The 15774-nt window shown below is 30.8% G+C and overlaps 1 protein-coding gene across 9 annotated transcripts in view; it reads left to right on the top strand.

The window, feature by feature from the left end:
* The window catches only part of LOC120416544 (uncharacterized), a 161455-nt gene extending 146730 nt beyond the window's left edge, over positions 1-14725 (top strand). For all 9 annotated transcript variants that reach the window (XM_052710078.1, XM_052710079.1, XM_039578275.2 and 6 more), the window contains one exon: positions 7553-14725. In XM_052710078.1, the coding sequence (XP_052566038.1) occupies positions 7553-7831 (279 nt within the window). In that variant the 3' untranslated portion in view covers positions 7832-14725. The remainder of the gene's footprint in view (positions 1-7552) is intronic.
* Positions 14726-15774: the final 1049 nt, after the last annotated feature.

Below are 15774 nucleotides of genomic sequence, written 5' to 3'. Positions count from 1 at the left end.
GCAAATTGGTGTCAAAGAGGCTTTTATGTAAAACTGGACGCCTGATTTGATGGGGTTCTAAGAATTCCAAAAAAAAAAACGTATTTTTCATTAAAAAAAATATACAAGGAAAGTTTTAAATCTTCTGCCATTTTTTGTTACTCAGGTAAAAAAAAAATCAAACATGTAATTTTTAAAGAAATATTTTAAAATGTACTTTTGGAATATATTTTATTCATTTTTTTTTGTATTTTTAGAGTGAAATTTTTATTTTAACAGTGTAACAGTGTAATACAAAATAGTAGAACAGACAGTTACAAAAAATAAATTTATGTGTATATTTATAAGGGTTTTGCTGGTAAAAACATCACGAATTATCGTGATTTTACGGAAAATTTTGTTGTAAATGAGATATTTACCCTTCTGTTGCTGAATCTAAAAGTAAAATAAATTTCCCATAAAATGACATGTTCCAATTTTATTTACAGTTGAGTACAGTCATCCCACATATTCGGAACAGTTTACAGATCGGCCAATGTTCAACAAATCATAGAAAATCGATAATTGAACATAATGAATTGCTTTTACCTTCATGCAGGGTTGTTACGGACGGCGCGGATCGCGCGGATGGCGCGTATCGCGTGGATCAGGCGCGGATTTGCTGGCTAATTTTGCTCAGGCGCGGATTTCGCGCGGATAGCAATTTTGATAAACAAAATAATTGAGAACGATAGAATTTCTTTCAAATTACAAAGGAAAATATTATTACGAATAAATAAATTCAATATTTTTCGTTGAGTGCGAAAACATCAATTTCTAAGAAGTTGTTAATGAAGAAAAATTATTGATTGTTTTTTTTTCTTAATACAAAACTTTGAAATAATCTTCAAGGAGCGATTTTTTTAATGTATTGAGATTTGTTATATAAATTTGACATAACATTACAACTCATTATTTTTAAAACATCTGCTTAACAATTAAAAAAATACCAATTTTATTAAAATCAAAATAACAAAATTCGAAAAAATTACAGAATTTTTAAAATTTAAAGCTATGAAACTTTGTAGATTTTCTAAATTTTTTTAAGTATAAAAATTAAAATTTTTAAATTTTTGGTTTATTGAAAAAAATAAAAATTTTGTTGCCACTCTGATTCAGGTAGAATTGATTCTACTCCCAATTATCACAACATGACGGCGGTTTTTTTATATGGCGCGGATTTCGCGCGGATTGGGTTTTGGGGTCGGCACGGATCTGGCGCGGATTTTTTCTCGACTTTTCCGTAACAACCCTGTTCATGTGAATGCTTTTCTTGCAATCTTTCGATTGATGTATAGACCGGCTGTAAATTTTTACGTTTGATATCATGTTTTTTTAAGAAAAACATTGACCCTTGAAATTCACAAATTCGGAACACTTTTATTCTTACGATGTAAACAAACTTTTTTTTTCTTTCCAGGAGTACATATTTTTTCACAAAATAAAGACTTCACACTCTGAAACCAATAAAACTCATGCTTAGTTATGCTTTATGAATAGTCTGATAACTTTTTTGTGAAAATATCAGTCAAATTTAGGTGTTCCACAATCGTGGGAGGCACAATAACATCCCACAATCATGGAACAGGCAATTTAGGGCATCTCCAGCGCTGGGGTGCAAATCAAATTTGCACCCAGCTCATGAATACCGAGATCAAATTTGCCACCTTGAAAAAACTCCGTCATCCCCACCGCTAGGGTAGCAAATTTGCCACCGAAACAAGCCCACCGCGGGGGGCAAATATGGGTTTTTATCATTTTTTGCTCTCGTTTACCTTCAAAATCAATAATTATGAGTTGTTTCATGCCTAGAAATGCTAAAAGTTTATTAAACTTTTTAATCCTATTGAAAATTTCAAAGAATTTCATTTTTCGAAAATGTCGAAAGTTAAACCATTTGCTACCCGATTTGATTCCCACCTAATTTGCTCTCGAGTTTGCCCCCGAGTCTCCCACCGCGCGTAGCAAAGCAGGTATCAAATTTGATCTCAAGTTCAACTGTAGAAGAAAAATATGTGTCGGTACCTGTCGGGTACTCATTTTCTGATACCCGACAAGTACCGGCAAGCCGGGGGCAAAGTTTTTAATGCGTGTTTCGGAGATTTTTCTATGTCTGCTCTTGTGGGTGATTCAAAAATTCTAAAATTTAATAATTTAAAAATTAAAAATTTCAAAATTCATTTTGAAATTCAAAAACTCAAAAATTCAAAAATACAAAAATTCAAAAATTTCAAAATTCAGAAATTCAAAAATTCAAAAATTCAACAATTCAAAAATTCAAAAATTCAAAAATTCAAAAATTCAAAAATTCAAAAATTCAAAAATTCAAAAATTCAAAAATTCAAAAAATCAAAAATTCAAAAATTCAAAGATTTAGAGATTCAAAAATTCTTAAATTCAAAAATTCTAAAATTTAAAAATCCTAAAATACAAAAATGTGTTAAAACCACAAACCGTTGCTAATATTTTTAAAAGTTTATGTCGCCCCGCCCCTTTCAAAACCGGTTCGAAAAATCAATGGGCAAAAAAAAATATTTTTCCAAAAAACTTACAAATATTAAAGGAAATATTAGTCCATCCAACTGAAAACAATTAGAAATGCATTTTCCTGCGTTTAAAATCAAATTTAGCATGTCTGGGTTCGGCCAAAAATATTTTCAATTTCTGTGGAATTCCAATGTACAGCACCGCAAAAAGTTTTTTTTCGCCGAAAAATAAAAATCTCTTCAATAAATGGATATTTTGAAAACTTATGATTGCAAAACAACTGGGCAGGTGTGAAATGCATTTTAAAACACTTTTTTCATTCAAATGTTGAGAACATAGCTTGTTATTTAAATTTTTATTTTATTTTTTTGCCCCACACCCCACCCACCTGGACCAGAGTCGAGGGACATAAACTTCAAAAAATATTTGCAACGGCCTTATTTTTTAAACTTTTTTAATATTTTTAAATTTTTTAAATTTAAATTTTTTAAATTTAAATTTTTTAAATTTAAATTTTTTAAATTTAAATTTTTTAAATTTAAATTTTTTAAATTTAAATTTTTTAAATTTTTTTAATTTTTTGAAATGTTTTATTTTTTTTTAAATTTTTTAAATTTTTTAAATTTTGTAAATTTTTTAAATTTTTTAAATTTTTTAATTTTTTAAATTTTTTAAATTTTTTAAATTTTTTAAATTTTTTTAATTTTTAAATTTTTTATTTTTTTTAAATTTTTTAAATTTTTTAAATTTTTAAATTTTTTTAAATTTTTAAAATTTTTTAAATTTTTTAAATTTTTTAAATTTTTTAAATTTTTTAAATTTTTTAAATTTTTTAAATTTTTTAAATTTTTTAAATTTTTTTTAATTTTTTTAAATTTTTTAAATTTTTTAAATTTTTTAAATTTTTTAAATTTTTTAAATTTTTTAAATTTTTTAAATTTTTTAAATTTTTTAAATTTTTTAAATTTTTTATTTTTTTTTAATTTTTAAATTTTTTAATTTTTTGAATTTTTTAAATTTTTTAAATTTTTTAAATTTTTTAAATTTTTTAAATTTTTTAAATTTTTTAAATTTTTTAAATTTTTTAAATTTTTTAAATTTTTTAAATTTTTTAAATTTTTTAAATTTTTTAAATTTTTTAAATTTTTTAAAATTTTTAAACTTTTTAAATTTTTTAAATTTTTTAAATTTTTTAAATTTTTTAAATTTTTTAAATTTTTTAAATTTTTTAAATTTTTTAAATTTTTTAAATTTTTTAAATTTATTTAATTTTTTAAATTTTTTAAATTAAAAAAAAAAATTTAAATTATTTAAATTTTTTAAATTTTTTTCCGTGCTTGATTCGATTTTCCGTGCAGAATTCCATTTGATGCGGTAGCAAACAGGCTGAATACCGGGTAGCAAAGGGAAATCCCGAAGAACTGAGAGCAAATTTGCTACCGCGACAGGTACCGCGATGGGGTTGACGTCGGGTGCAAATTAGCTTTGCTTCGATGTTTGCACCCAGCGCTGGAGATGCACTTAGAGGCAGTGTTTTGCTACTCTGGATAAAATAGTCTTGAAATGAAGTTTTTGTCCAAAAAGTACTACTTCTACTAATGAAATAGCAAGAGAATGTCCAAATAAAGGTCCTAAAAATAGCAGGGTTGACAGAAAAGTTGCATTTTGCATCCTATTGACAAATTACCACAAAAGTGTTCCGAATTTGTGGGTGTTCCGAATATGTGGGATGACTGTAGCAAGAAATTGCTGACTAATTTCTAATTTCGTTTTTTTTAAATGTATTTTAGGAACGTACATTTTTGTATTTTTTTAAATAAATCTGTGATATTATTGTTAACAACGATAAAGCTTATTTTTTTGGAAAATGACCGTTTGCACGACCGAAATTGATTTTTAAATCAATTTTGATAAATTAACTTCGCGGTCTTTCTTGACAGATTAGGTCCTACTTGACAGCTCGTTCCAAGGTAGAGGTGGGCAAAACCACTCTTTTTTAGGAGCCGCTCATTTTCGTTTGCTCTTTAAAATGAGCGGCTCTTTGAACGGCTCTTTTTCTAAATTTTGTTAAAAAGGTTGTTTAAAAGAATGGTGTGATTTTTATGTGTTTTTTTTTGTTATTGGACGTTTATAAATTATTAGAAAAAAAAAACTAATAGCGAGAAGATTCGTCTTGACAGTCACTTTGTTAATATTTATACTCGAACCTAAACGTCGGATTAACTGGATGGGGAGAGCACACAAACTTAAATCTAGGATTTTGAAGAAAATTGCCATTATTAAACAAATCCTGACATTTTATATTGAGAAAATCTATGACGATCTCTTTTCTACATTCTGAGCAATTCTCTACCAAAACCGGAAATTGATATTATTTGTATTTTTTGATTTGGTTCAAACTTTGTGAGGGCCTTCCCTATACCCAAATATGCTATTTTGTGTCATTGGTTCACCCATACAAGTCTCCATACAATTTTGGCAGCTGTCCATACAAAAATGGTATGTAAATATTCAAACAGCTGTAACTTTTGAGTGAATTTTTTGATCAATTTGGTGTCTTCGGCAAAGTTGTAGGTATTGTTGAGGACTTTTGAGAAAAAATAGGTACACGGAAAAAAAAATTTGAGGATTTTTTTATCAACTTTTTTTTCACTAAAACTCAATTTCCCAAAATACGTATTTTTTGATTTTCGAGATTTTTTGATATGTTTTAGGGGACAAAAATCCGCAACTTTTGAGCCATAGAGAAACATGGTCAAAAAATCTGCCGCCGAGTTAAGTTCAGAAAATTTGCTATAAAATTGTCTAAGAGATATTGAAGATTGGACCTCTGGTTGCTGAGATACAGCGGCTTAAAGAAAAAGAAACACGAAAATTGAAGTTTTCTAAGTCTCACCCAAACAGCCCACCATTTTCTAATGACGATATCTCAGCAATTAATGGTCCGATTTTCAATGTTAATATATGAAACAATCGTGAAATTTTCCGATCTCTTCGAAAAAAATATTTTGAAAATTTTTAAATCAAGACTAACATTTTAAAAGGGCCAAACATTGAATATTACGCCCATTTAAAATGCTAGTCTTGATTTAAAAAATTTCAAAATATTTTTTTCGAAAAGATCGGAAAATTTCACGAATGTTTCATATATTAACATTGAAAATCGGACCATTAATTGCTGAGATATCGTCATTAGAAAATGGTGGGCTGTTTGGGTGAGACTTAGAAAACTTCAATTTTCGTGTTTCTTTTTCTTTAAGCCGCTGTATCTCAGCAACCAGAGGTCCAATCTTCAATGTCTCTTAGACAATTTTATAGCAAATTTTCTGAACTTTTCAAAAAATATATTTTTAGAAATGGTCACTCATGGTCACTATTTTTAAAAATTGAAAAACTGCAAATATTTCGCTAAAATCAATCTTTCGGTGGCTATATCTAGAAAACGGAGCCTTTTATCGAAAAATATGTAAAGTACTTTTCGATTGTAAATTCAATTTTGCATTAAAAAATAATGTCAAACTTGTTTTTGCATGAAACTTCGATTTTTTCCAAAAATCACTTTTTTTTTCAAAAATTCATAACTCGGCGGCAGATTTTTTGACCATGTTTCTCTATGGCTCAAAAGTTGCGGATTTTTGTCCCCTAAAACATATCAAAAAATCTCGAAAATCAAAAAAATACGTATTTTGGGAAATTGAGTTTTAGTAAAAAAAAAGTTGATAAAAAAATCCTCAAATTTTTTTTCCGTGTACCTATTTTTTTCTCAATAGTCCTCAACAATACCTACAACTTTGCCGAAGACACCAAATTGATCAGAAAATTCACTCAAAAGTTACAGCTGTTTGAATATTTACATACCATTTTTGTATGGACAGCTGCCAAAATTGTATGGAGACTTGTATGGGTGAACCAATGACACAAAATAGCATATTTGGTCATAGGGAAGGCCCCCACAAAGTTTGAGTCAAATCAAAAAATACAAAAAATAAAAATGGTCGAAATCGGCCGATTTCGTAGAGAGTTGCTCATTCTGATTTTATAAATAAAGTCTATAAATGATAAATTACGATTAAAGAAAAGAGGATTGTTTTTTTTTCAAAATCATGGGGCTCTTTAGTAGTTTTTGACACAAAATTTCAAGTTAAGCATTTTGATATGCTCAGTAATGTATCTTTACCATCAGTTGTGTAATGAATAGTTTTTTTTTATTTTGTTTAGATAATCATTCAGTAATTTCAAAGAAAATTATAAAACTGAAAATATGGAATTGAAATGTTTTAAATGGAGTTCAAATATTGTCATAAATGCTATTTAGTGTCTCTCAATGTCAATTTTTTTTTTGCATTAAAATGAGAAAAGTGCTCAGAAATTGTTTTTAATCGTCTTTTTAAAAACAATTTCTGATCACTTTTTCTTTTCATTTTAATGCAAAGAATTTTTTTTGACAATACAACATTTTTTCGATGAATCAACTATGGTCTCCTGGGAACGAGCTGTCAAGTAGGAGTTTTTCTGTCAAGAAGGACCGCGAGGTTAATTTTTCAAAATTGATTTAAAAATCCATTTCTAACTCTTTGTGGTCGTACAAAGGGTCATTGTACTCAGAAAAATAAGCTTTATCGCTGTAAACAATAATATCAGCAATCTATGCTTCATTTTAGGACCCAATTGAAATTTCGATATTTCGAAGTTGCAAATTCGGTGATTGAAAAATTCAAAGATTCATAGATTCAAAAACTTTAAAATTCGAGTTTTCCTAGTGTTCATCCCCATAGTACTTAACCTGAATTTCCAACACTCAACGGAACTAAGACATAATAGGTCTGGATTCTTTTTGAGGGTCCAATGAACCATATTTTCAGCTTTGGTTTTTTGTGTGTTTTTTGAATATCCCTGACTCACGGTGGTTTTAAAATCACCCAAAAAACATAAAAACTATTTTGATTTTTTTCAAACGATCTATTTAATTATTATCGAGCAATGGTCCTTGTCGTACGGGTCATGTCGGCAACATAACCACCTTCATCTTCTTTTTGCCCTCCACCAGGTCTGCCAGTGGCTGCTCGGCATCGGCCTCGAGCACCACATTCCGGCCTTTGTGAAGCACGCCGTCGAGGGCGGGGCGCTGCTCCAGCTGGACAAGCCGGACTTTAAGATCCTCAATGTGGGCGGTGAGGACAAGAAGCACCTGAAGCGCAACATCAAGGAGCTGCGACGGCTCAACGAGAAGGAGCGCAAACAGAACGAAAAGGACCGCCGCGAGCGGGAAAAGCTGATCAAAAAGGCGGAAAAGAAAGCGGAAAAGGATCAGAAGAAGAAGAAGTAAGGCGGGGTTTGGGGATTGTGAGTGGGGGGGATCCCCTTTTTTTAGACGTGCATTTATCTCAGTAATGATAAAGGAAAATGAGAAAAAGAAGACGAAGGAGGGAGAAAAACACATTTACAAACTTACTCTAAAATACTGCTCCGTATATGAAATGCTGTGGACGAGAGGCACTTAAAAGATCCTTTCTTTTTTATAAGAATAGACTCAGCAACAGGTAACAAATTTGTAGAAATAGACGCTTAGCTGATTGGGTCTCTTTTGTTTGATATTTTCGTTTCTGTTTTTTTTTCGTTTTGAGCATTATTATTTTGTACCATATTTGTTTGTTAGATAGTTTGTAGTGAATAGGGAACGTTTATTTATACAAAAATACAAATTGTAGACGAAAAAATAACAATAATTAGTTAATAGCAGTTTGTTTACGTAAGTTACAACTCCTAGTTAAGGTTAGGTGCGCGTGTCGCGATTCGGTTGCTTTTTCCTTTCACTCAATTTGTTTGTAAACCAAAATTATTTATTGACATGCAACAAAACACGATTCATACGAGAAATAAAACAAAACAAAAAAAAAATACATAAAGAAAGCCATTCGTCACTTTTGATATAGTCTAGTAGAAGGAAAAATAAACAAGTAGATTTAATACGTAGTCAAACTAAGCAAAGTGATGCGACTCGCGTTGTTACAAAAAACAAAAAAGAGAAAGAAGCATCACAGCATCACTCGTAGCTATGTTTTTCGTTTCAATCAATTCATTCACAATTGGCGTACTTTCAAACTAGTTTCGCAAAACTCCCCACTTTGGTGTCAAACAATGCAAAAAAGTGAGTGCAGTGAAAACGAAGAGACTAAAGCGAGACGAATTAGCGAGCGAGACTGGTAAGAGAAGCGGAGAAGCAGCGCGTAAAAAGAGTACTGTATTTATTATTTATGATACGGAAAAAGATAAACACACACTCAAGCTATTAGGATAAAAAAAAGCATGAAAAGAAAACAAAATCAAAGAAACCAAACTGTTTGAAAGAAAGTAAAACATACAAACCAATAAAAATGCAAAAATGAAATAAAGGTGAAACATTATTTTATAAACTTTTTGTTGCTTTTTTATTTGTTATCCGCCATGATTTCCCTTTTATTTAATTATAAGTTATTTTTACAACAGCAAAAAAAGTGCTTAGCCACTCGCATCCCTGTACTATCCCTAGGTTTCAAGTTATAAGAATATTTTTTTTCGACCTCCTTAAATTTTTATTATATTTTGCTTTAACACCATTTTTTAAATGAAACTTGAGAAATTGCAATTTGACGGAAATTATGTATTAAATGACTGAGGTGTACAGTATGTATTTCTACCATTATTTTGTAATTTTACTTAGGTCAAAGTTTTGCTAGACCAAAAAAGCCATTTTTTAAAATTGGTTCGTTCATACAAGTCCTCATACAAATTATATAGCTGACCGTACAAAAAATGCATCTAAAGATCTGTTTCTAGAGGCGAAGAGTTCTGACTGTGTATGGGGGTGGGGGGAGGCCTATCACGCCAAGGGAAAGGGTCGAAAATTTAAAGGGCAAAAGGAATCAAATACAATTTATGATATTTTTTTCATGAAGCGCACCGTGTTATATCCAACTAAAGTAGGGTATATTATCCATTAGTGGACCCCTTTCCTATAGTGGGCCCTCAGAAGGTTTTTTGATAAAAAATACAATAAAATCACAGTTTTAAGCGGGTATTTCAATAGAAACCTTTTATTAGGCATGTTCTGCAATATCTAAAACAATGTTGACAGACATTAACTTGTCCTTTTCGCAAAAATAAGCGTTTTGGTTTTGACATTTGAAATCAGCCATGGCCTAGCACTTTCACAACAAAATATTATTTCTCTTTTATGATTAAATTAATTGTGCAATTTTTTTTAAACTGTTTTCATGACTTCAGTAAATCGTAATGATGTTAATATAGGAACTTTATATAAGTAAAACCAGGAACTTCTTAATTTTGAGGAAAATAAAGTAGGTCCAATATAGGACAACGAAAAAACTATCTTTTCCAAAAGTGGACCCGTGCACCCTCTTGAGATTTAAACATCATCGTAAAGAAGAAGTCTTTAGCTTTCAAATGCAACAAACAGAATGTTATTTGGTCTCCACCAAAAAAAGATACAAACATTTGAAAAAGGCTTATTTGAAAACTTTAAATTGCTCTAACTTTTGAACAAATCAAGCTAACGACTTCGTTCTTTCGTCAAAAGAGGCGTTTTTTAGTCCTCCAAATATGTTTCGAAAACACCAACATTGCCAAAAATAATGCAAGAAAGTTGTATAATAATTTTTTTTTTATATAATTTTTTGAAGGGTAACCCTAGCACTTTTCATATAAAATGCTGTAGATGAACAGATTAAGAGATATAAATTTGGTGTCTTGAGCAAAGTTGTTCAGAATGGCTAGCACTACAAAACTGCCGAATAAAGTATTTCCCTATCTCATCAGGGTGCGGAGATAGATTTTGAAAAACTGAGAAAATTAGGACCACCCTAGTATCGTCATGACCAAAAGTCGTAGAATTTTGTACTGATCACCAAAGCCCAAATGCTTCCCCGAAGCAGAAATATTTTTTTCCTACTAATTTCACTTCTCAGATCGTGTTAATTTAACTAACAAAATTGGAGAATTCTATGCATTTGAGTAATATCTATATTGAAACTCACAGTAAAAGCTTGTTATAATAAACTTAAATGTATATTTTTTCAACAATGAATATAAATATGACTGTTGAATGCTAAAAGCACCGAAGTTTCTGAAATTATAAGAATTTAAAATAAATCAAAACTATTGTTTATTATACTTATCACAAACTTCATAATTGATGTTTAAATGATATTCTCTCATTATCAAACACAAACATAAAATTTTTTGTTATTTCGTCGTGAAACTACTTACTTTTCCTGTCATTCTTGAACGACGGAATAGCCTACTTTTCTGTACCAAAAATAACAGAATCGAATAGCAACACTTTTCAAAATAAATGCTGAAAAATAACACTCAAATAGCACTCAAATGGGTGCTGAAAAGTTGAACTTTTCAGCACTTGTTTCGAATAGTAACACTTTTCAACATTTTTTTTTTGATTTAAACGATTTATTGACAAAATACATGAAAATTTGACATAAAATTTCACTCAGTGTGTGTTTTTTGGAATTGCAAAAAATGTTGTATGGAACTCGTTGCAAAACTTGATTTTTTCAGCACTCTTCGTATTTATCCAACTCCGTGAACCTCGTTGGATAAATGTACGACTCGTGCTGAAAAAATCCTCTTTTTGCAACTTGTTGCATAAACTACTATTTTGGAAATAAAAATACACGTTTTATCAGCAAGTTTAAACACATCTATTGTTTTGTTTTGATAAACTATTAAAGTAATTGATATGGAAAAAAAAATTTGGTTTATTGGACCTTTTCAAAAAAAACTCCAGAAATATCGGTTAAATTTGATATAAAAACAAAAGTTTTCCTATATTGGACCCGGGACTACTATAAGAAAAGGGAATCCATTACAGGCACAAAAAACTTTTTTTTTCAAGTGGATATTTACATAAAGGCAATGAATTGGTAAAAAAAGACAGAATGGTTCAAAAGTCTTCAGATGTAATGGTTATGTACAATGAGTTATGAAATAGTGCTTATTAAAGTGATAACTGTTGAAAAAATGCTCGTTGGCTCTACTAGGGTGTCCACTAATGGTACCCTAGTTGTTTTTGCTTTTTTTTTCTTTCTAAAAGCATTCTTCGAAATCGAACCCTGGTGATGAGTTCGCTTGCAAACTCGGTTAGCATTGAATCTTTGTTCGTGTTTGACCTGGAACACTGTTCTGATTAACATTCCAACGCCCAAGGCTCTAAAAAAGTTGGAACGGTAACTTCAACTCGCTGGTTCTCAGGCATAACTCACCCAATCAAGACGATTCTTTTTTCCAGTGATTTGTTAGGATGTCTAGATGAACCTAGAACTTTGCAGAACTCAATTTGATCAAATCTGTAATTTTTGCGATCAAAAGCATCGTTCCAACTTTTTTTTTCGCGTGTAAAATAAAATTCGCCAAAAATTCCGCGGAGGCAGTCTTTTTGAAAAAGTTGGAACGATGTTTTCGTTAGCAGAAATTACAGATTTGATCAAATTGAGTTCTGCAAAGTTCTAGGTTCATCTAGACATCCTAACAAATCACTGGAAAAAAGAATCGTCTTGATTGGGTGAGTTATGCCTGAGAACCAGCGAGTTGAAGTTACCGTTCCAACTTTTTTGGGAGGCTTGGGCGTCCGTGTAAGTTGGACATGCGTTGGGCGTTCCAGTGTTAAAAGAGGGTTTGTTGGATTGACCGTACAATAAACAAAATGTTTAAGCAAATCACAGGATTTCATTTAGCTTTTTCAACCGATAATAAGTTATTTAATTGAAATTCTTGTCATTTTTACAAAGAAAATTCGTTTTTAGCCGAGAAAACCATGTCAATCAAACAGTTGTTGTCACCACGGTTCAAACCCAAAGTCACCAGAATTTGAAACTCAGAGCATGCTTGGGTTCGTGTTACAACTTCCGCACAAAACGGTTTCGGGTGAGAAAATTTGGGCAGAAGTTCAAACATTGAACGGCTTGACTAATGGCCTTTCTACAATTACTTAGCTTAGTATAGTTAAGTTGTTTAGCAAAAGTACGTAACTTAATGCCGTCATCTACATTCAACTTGGAAAACTTTCTGGGCTGATATACGTTACTTTTTAGTTGTTTGTTAACCTTTGATATGGAAACGTCAACTTACCGCAGATTTTGAAATTTTCCAAACCATACGTCAAGTCACTAATTTGCTTACTTTTATATTGTAGAAAATTAGATTCATTTTCATGGATTAAAATTTCTACACTACGCACAATTTTCTAAACTAAGTGATTGTAGATAGATCATTATAACTGAAAAAAGCAACCTGTTTTACATGTTGAAGTCAAGGCCAGAGTCAAGCTCAAAATAATAGTTGCAAAAAGAAGTTTACCGCGTTGAGTAAATTCGATGAGTGCTGAAAAAATAAAGTTTTGCAACGAGTTGCTTACAACGTATTTAGCAATCCCAAAAAATGTTATTTGAATAGAATTTTATGTGAAACATTCATGTGTTAAGAAAACTCACCATTCAAATTAAAAAAAAAACATAGAAAAATGTTACTTTTTCAGCAAACTGTTTTTTTTAGCAGCAAAAGTTCAACTTTTCAGACCCATTTCAGTGCTGCGAAGTAGAACTTTTTAGCATTGCTATTGATAGGTATACATTTTCCATTAGGATGTAACAAAACGGGTAAATTTTGCGGGTATTCCTGAAATACATGATCCCCTAGGTGTACCGTCATCTGGGGTGAATCGGGACTACAGTCTGAATAGGGACAGCAGTGTTTAGAGCACTTAAAGGTTTTAAATTTGGAAATGGATGTACACATTTTGTTGTTCTGAGTCTGTTCCATCCGAAACTAACCAGAAAAATCAAAATATTGTGCTATAACATGGTTAAAACTGCTGTCCCAATTCACCCCATGTGTACCGATTCGCCCCAATTGACGGTACTGAGCCCGAATCCCAAGTATTAGCTAGATTGGTTGCGACAGGACCTGGCGCTTTGACTTTGAATTTAAAATGGGATTTAACCCGTAAAATCGGTGCGTTTTGGGTTTTGCCAGTTTTGAGTCCTTTAACGATTTTTTTAATTTTTCAAAAACCTCATGGGCTCATAGTGCATATTCTAGGAGACAACTTTGCCGAAGAGTAGGAAAAGATTCGTTCACTATTTAAAATGTTACAGAATTTAAAACACCGAAAACATATTTTTTTTATATCTAAGAATCAGAAACTGTTTCGAATTAATATTCGACGTTTTCAAAAAAAATCATGATCTGATAAAAAAAAATGGCAGCATTGCACAAATGAATTTTGGCCATCTAGTGTTAAGGGTCAGAAGAAGGCAAAGTGCAAACTTTGTAAAAAATGTTTTTGTTATTGCATTAAAAGAGATATAAAAAAAACGGTTACATTTTTCCTTAATTTTTCTCTTCAATACCCACAACTATACCGAAGACACTAAATCGATCACTGAAACCGATCCCAAGATATACTTCGAATAATTTGTTTGAGCGTTTCAGTATGGAAAGCTGCAAAAATTGTGTAATGTTTTATATGGACGAACTTCTTTTGGGAACTGGACCTTTTTCATTGGCCATAAAGAAAGTACTTACAAACTTACAACTCTTTGTAAATAAGCATTTTGTTTATGACCAAAGAAAAGAATCCAATTGCTATTTTTTCTTCATTATTTTTGGTTTTTTTCCATTAAGGGTAAAACTTAAAAGTGATTGAATCAAACCAAATATTTTTTTGTGTAGTAGAGTTGACTGTTTGATAAGCATAATTATTTTTTTTTAAATATTTTAAGCACATCGACATTTGTTCATTCTATAATTCTTGGGCGGATACACTTTTAATTAAATTATTTCTTATAATTTTGCTGTCGAAATTCAAGTCGAATAACACAAAAGATCATTAGAAAATCTCTCAAACAATAGTCACATCGTAACGATATTTGATACAAAACTTGAAACTGAAAACTGTGTAGTGGATCCACCGCCAAGTAACCGTCTCCCTCGTCTACTACAAGCATCCGGTGATAACCCAAAGTGAACCAACTAGGAACCAAGCAAATTTCGCACAATGATTTCACCTTTGATATACAGGAAGAATTTGTAACGATATTTCCATTTGTGTTTTCCAATGCTCAAACTCAGAACAGTGAAACAAGAAAACAAACAGTCATCGATATACCCCACAGTTTTGCCATCGAGAAGCAAAGAAAAAAACATAAAACGACAAATTTGGTCTACTTTTTAAAACACTTTTAACTCGTTTACACTCAAGACAAAATCAAACATTTAGGTAAATTTTACAGCTCAAAAGCTTGTAGTCTTAAACCCTTCTCTACATCTTGTTCTACGAAAAATCTTGAAATAAAAACCCGAATAAAACAAAACTTGAATATTGCGTAAAAAATATAAAAATGAAACTACTCAGTATTCACAAGTCCATCCTAAACGCATCTAATAAAACACACTGTCAGAAAGAGAAGAGGAAATAAAGCATCTTTGATGGAAAAACTACATTATGCGAATTTTATTACTATTGTACTAACAGATAAATACTCATCAATAAAAATCGGAAGTATTATTGGGAAACTAAAAGACGAAATCACACACAAAACACACACATTTATTCGACCTTAATCGTAAAAAGAAGAAGCAAACGCAAATAAACCAAAACAGAATAAGAAATAAAAATTCACTTTAAAACAAAAAGTACATCGTTGATCATTGTTAAGTACTAAGCAAACTACCAACTGGTTATACTACAAACTACAAAACGAAATATAATCCCATTCCGCAGCTCATTTAAAAAAAAGCAACCACAAATAAAACATTATATATTCGACGAAAGTGGAAAACACTGAACTAAATAAACGAAATATGACAAGGTGTAGATATATTATACGACAACAACCAACAAAGGTGTGGCTGATAAAGAAGGAGTTTTTTTCGATTTATTTGAAGAATATCACTGCAAAATCGTTTTTTCCTTCTATCTATATTGATTTTATTAAATTTTGACAAAAACTTATGATATATAATTGAATCTCGTCTCGTCTCGTTGAATCTGAAATTTGCACAATAGTTCCAACTGTCAAAATGTTTATACGCCCTTTTCGCGGGTTCTACACCCTCACCAAAAATCATGATTTTCTGAGTTCAATATTCCACTTTTCATAATAATTTGGTTATATGGGTTGAACTGAAAAATTCGTATGAAAAAGTGGCATATTTAACTCAGTAAATCATGTTGTTAAACAAACTTTTTTTTGGGTG

Source organism: Culex pipiens, chromosome 3 (genome assembly GCF_016801865.2).
Source record: "Culex pipiens pallens isolate TS chromosome 3, TS_CPP_V2, whole genome shotgun sequence".
NCBI classification, from domain to species: domain Eukaryota; kingdom Metazoa; phylum Arthropoda; class Insecta; order Diptera; family Culicidae; genus Culex; species Culex pipiens.
Note: the sequence above shows the minus strand (reverse complement) of the source record. Positions and strands in the feature narration are given on the sequence as shown.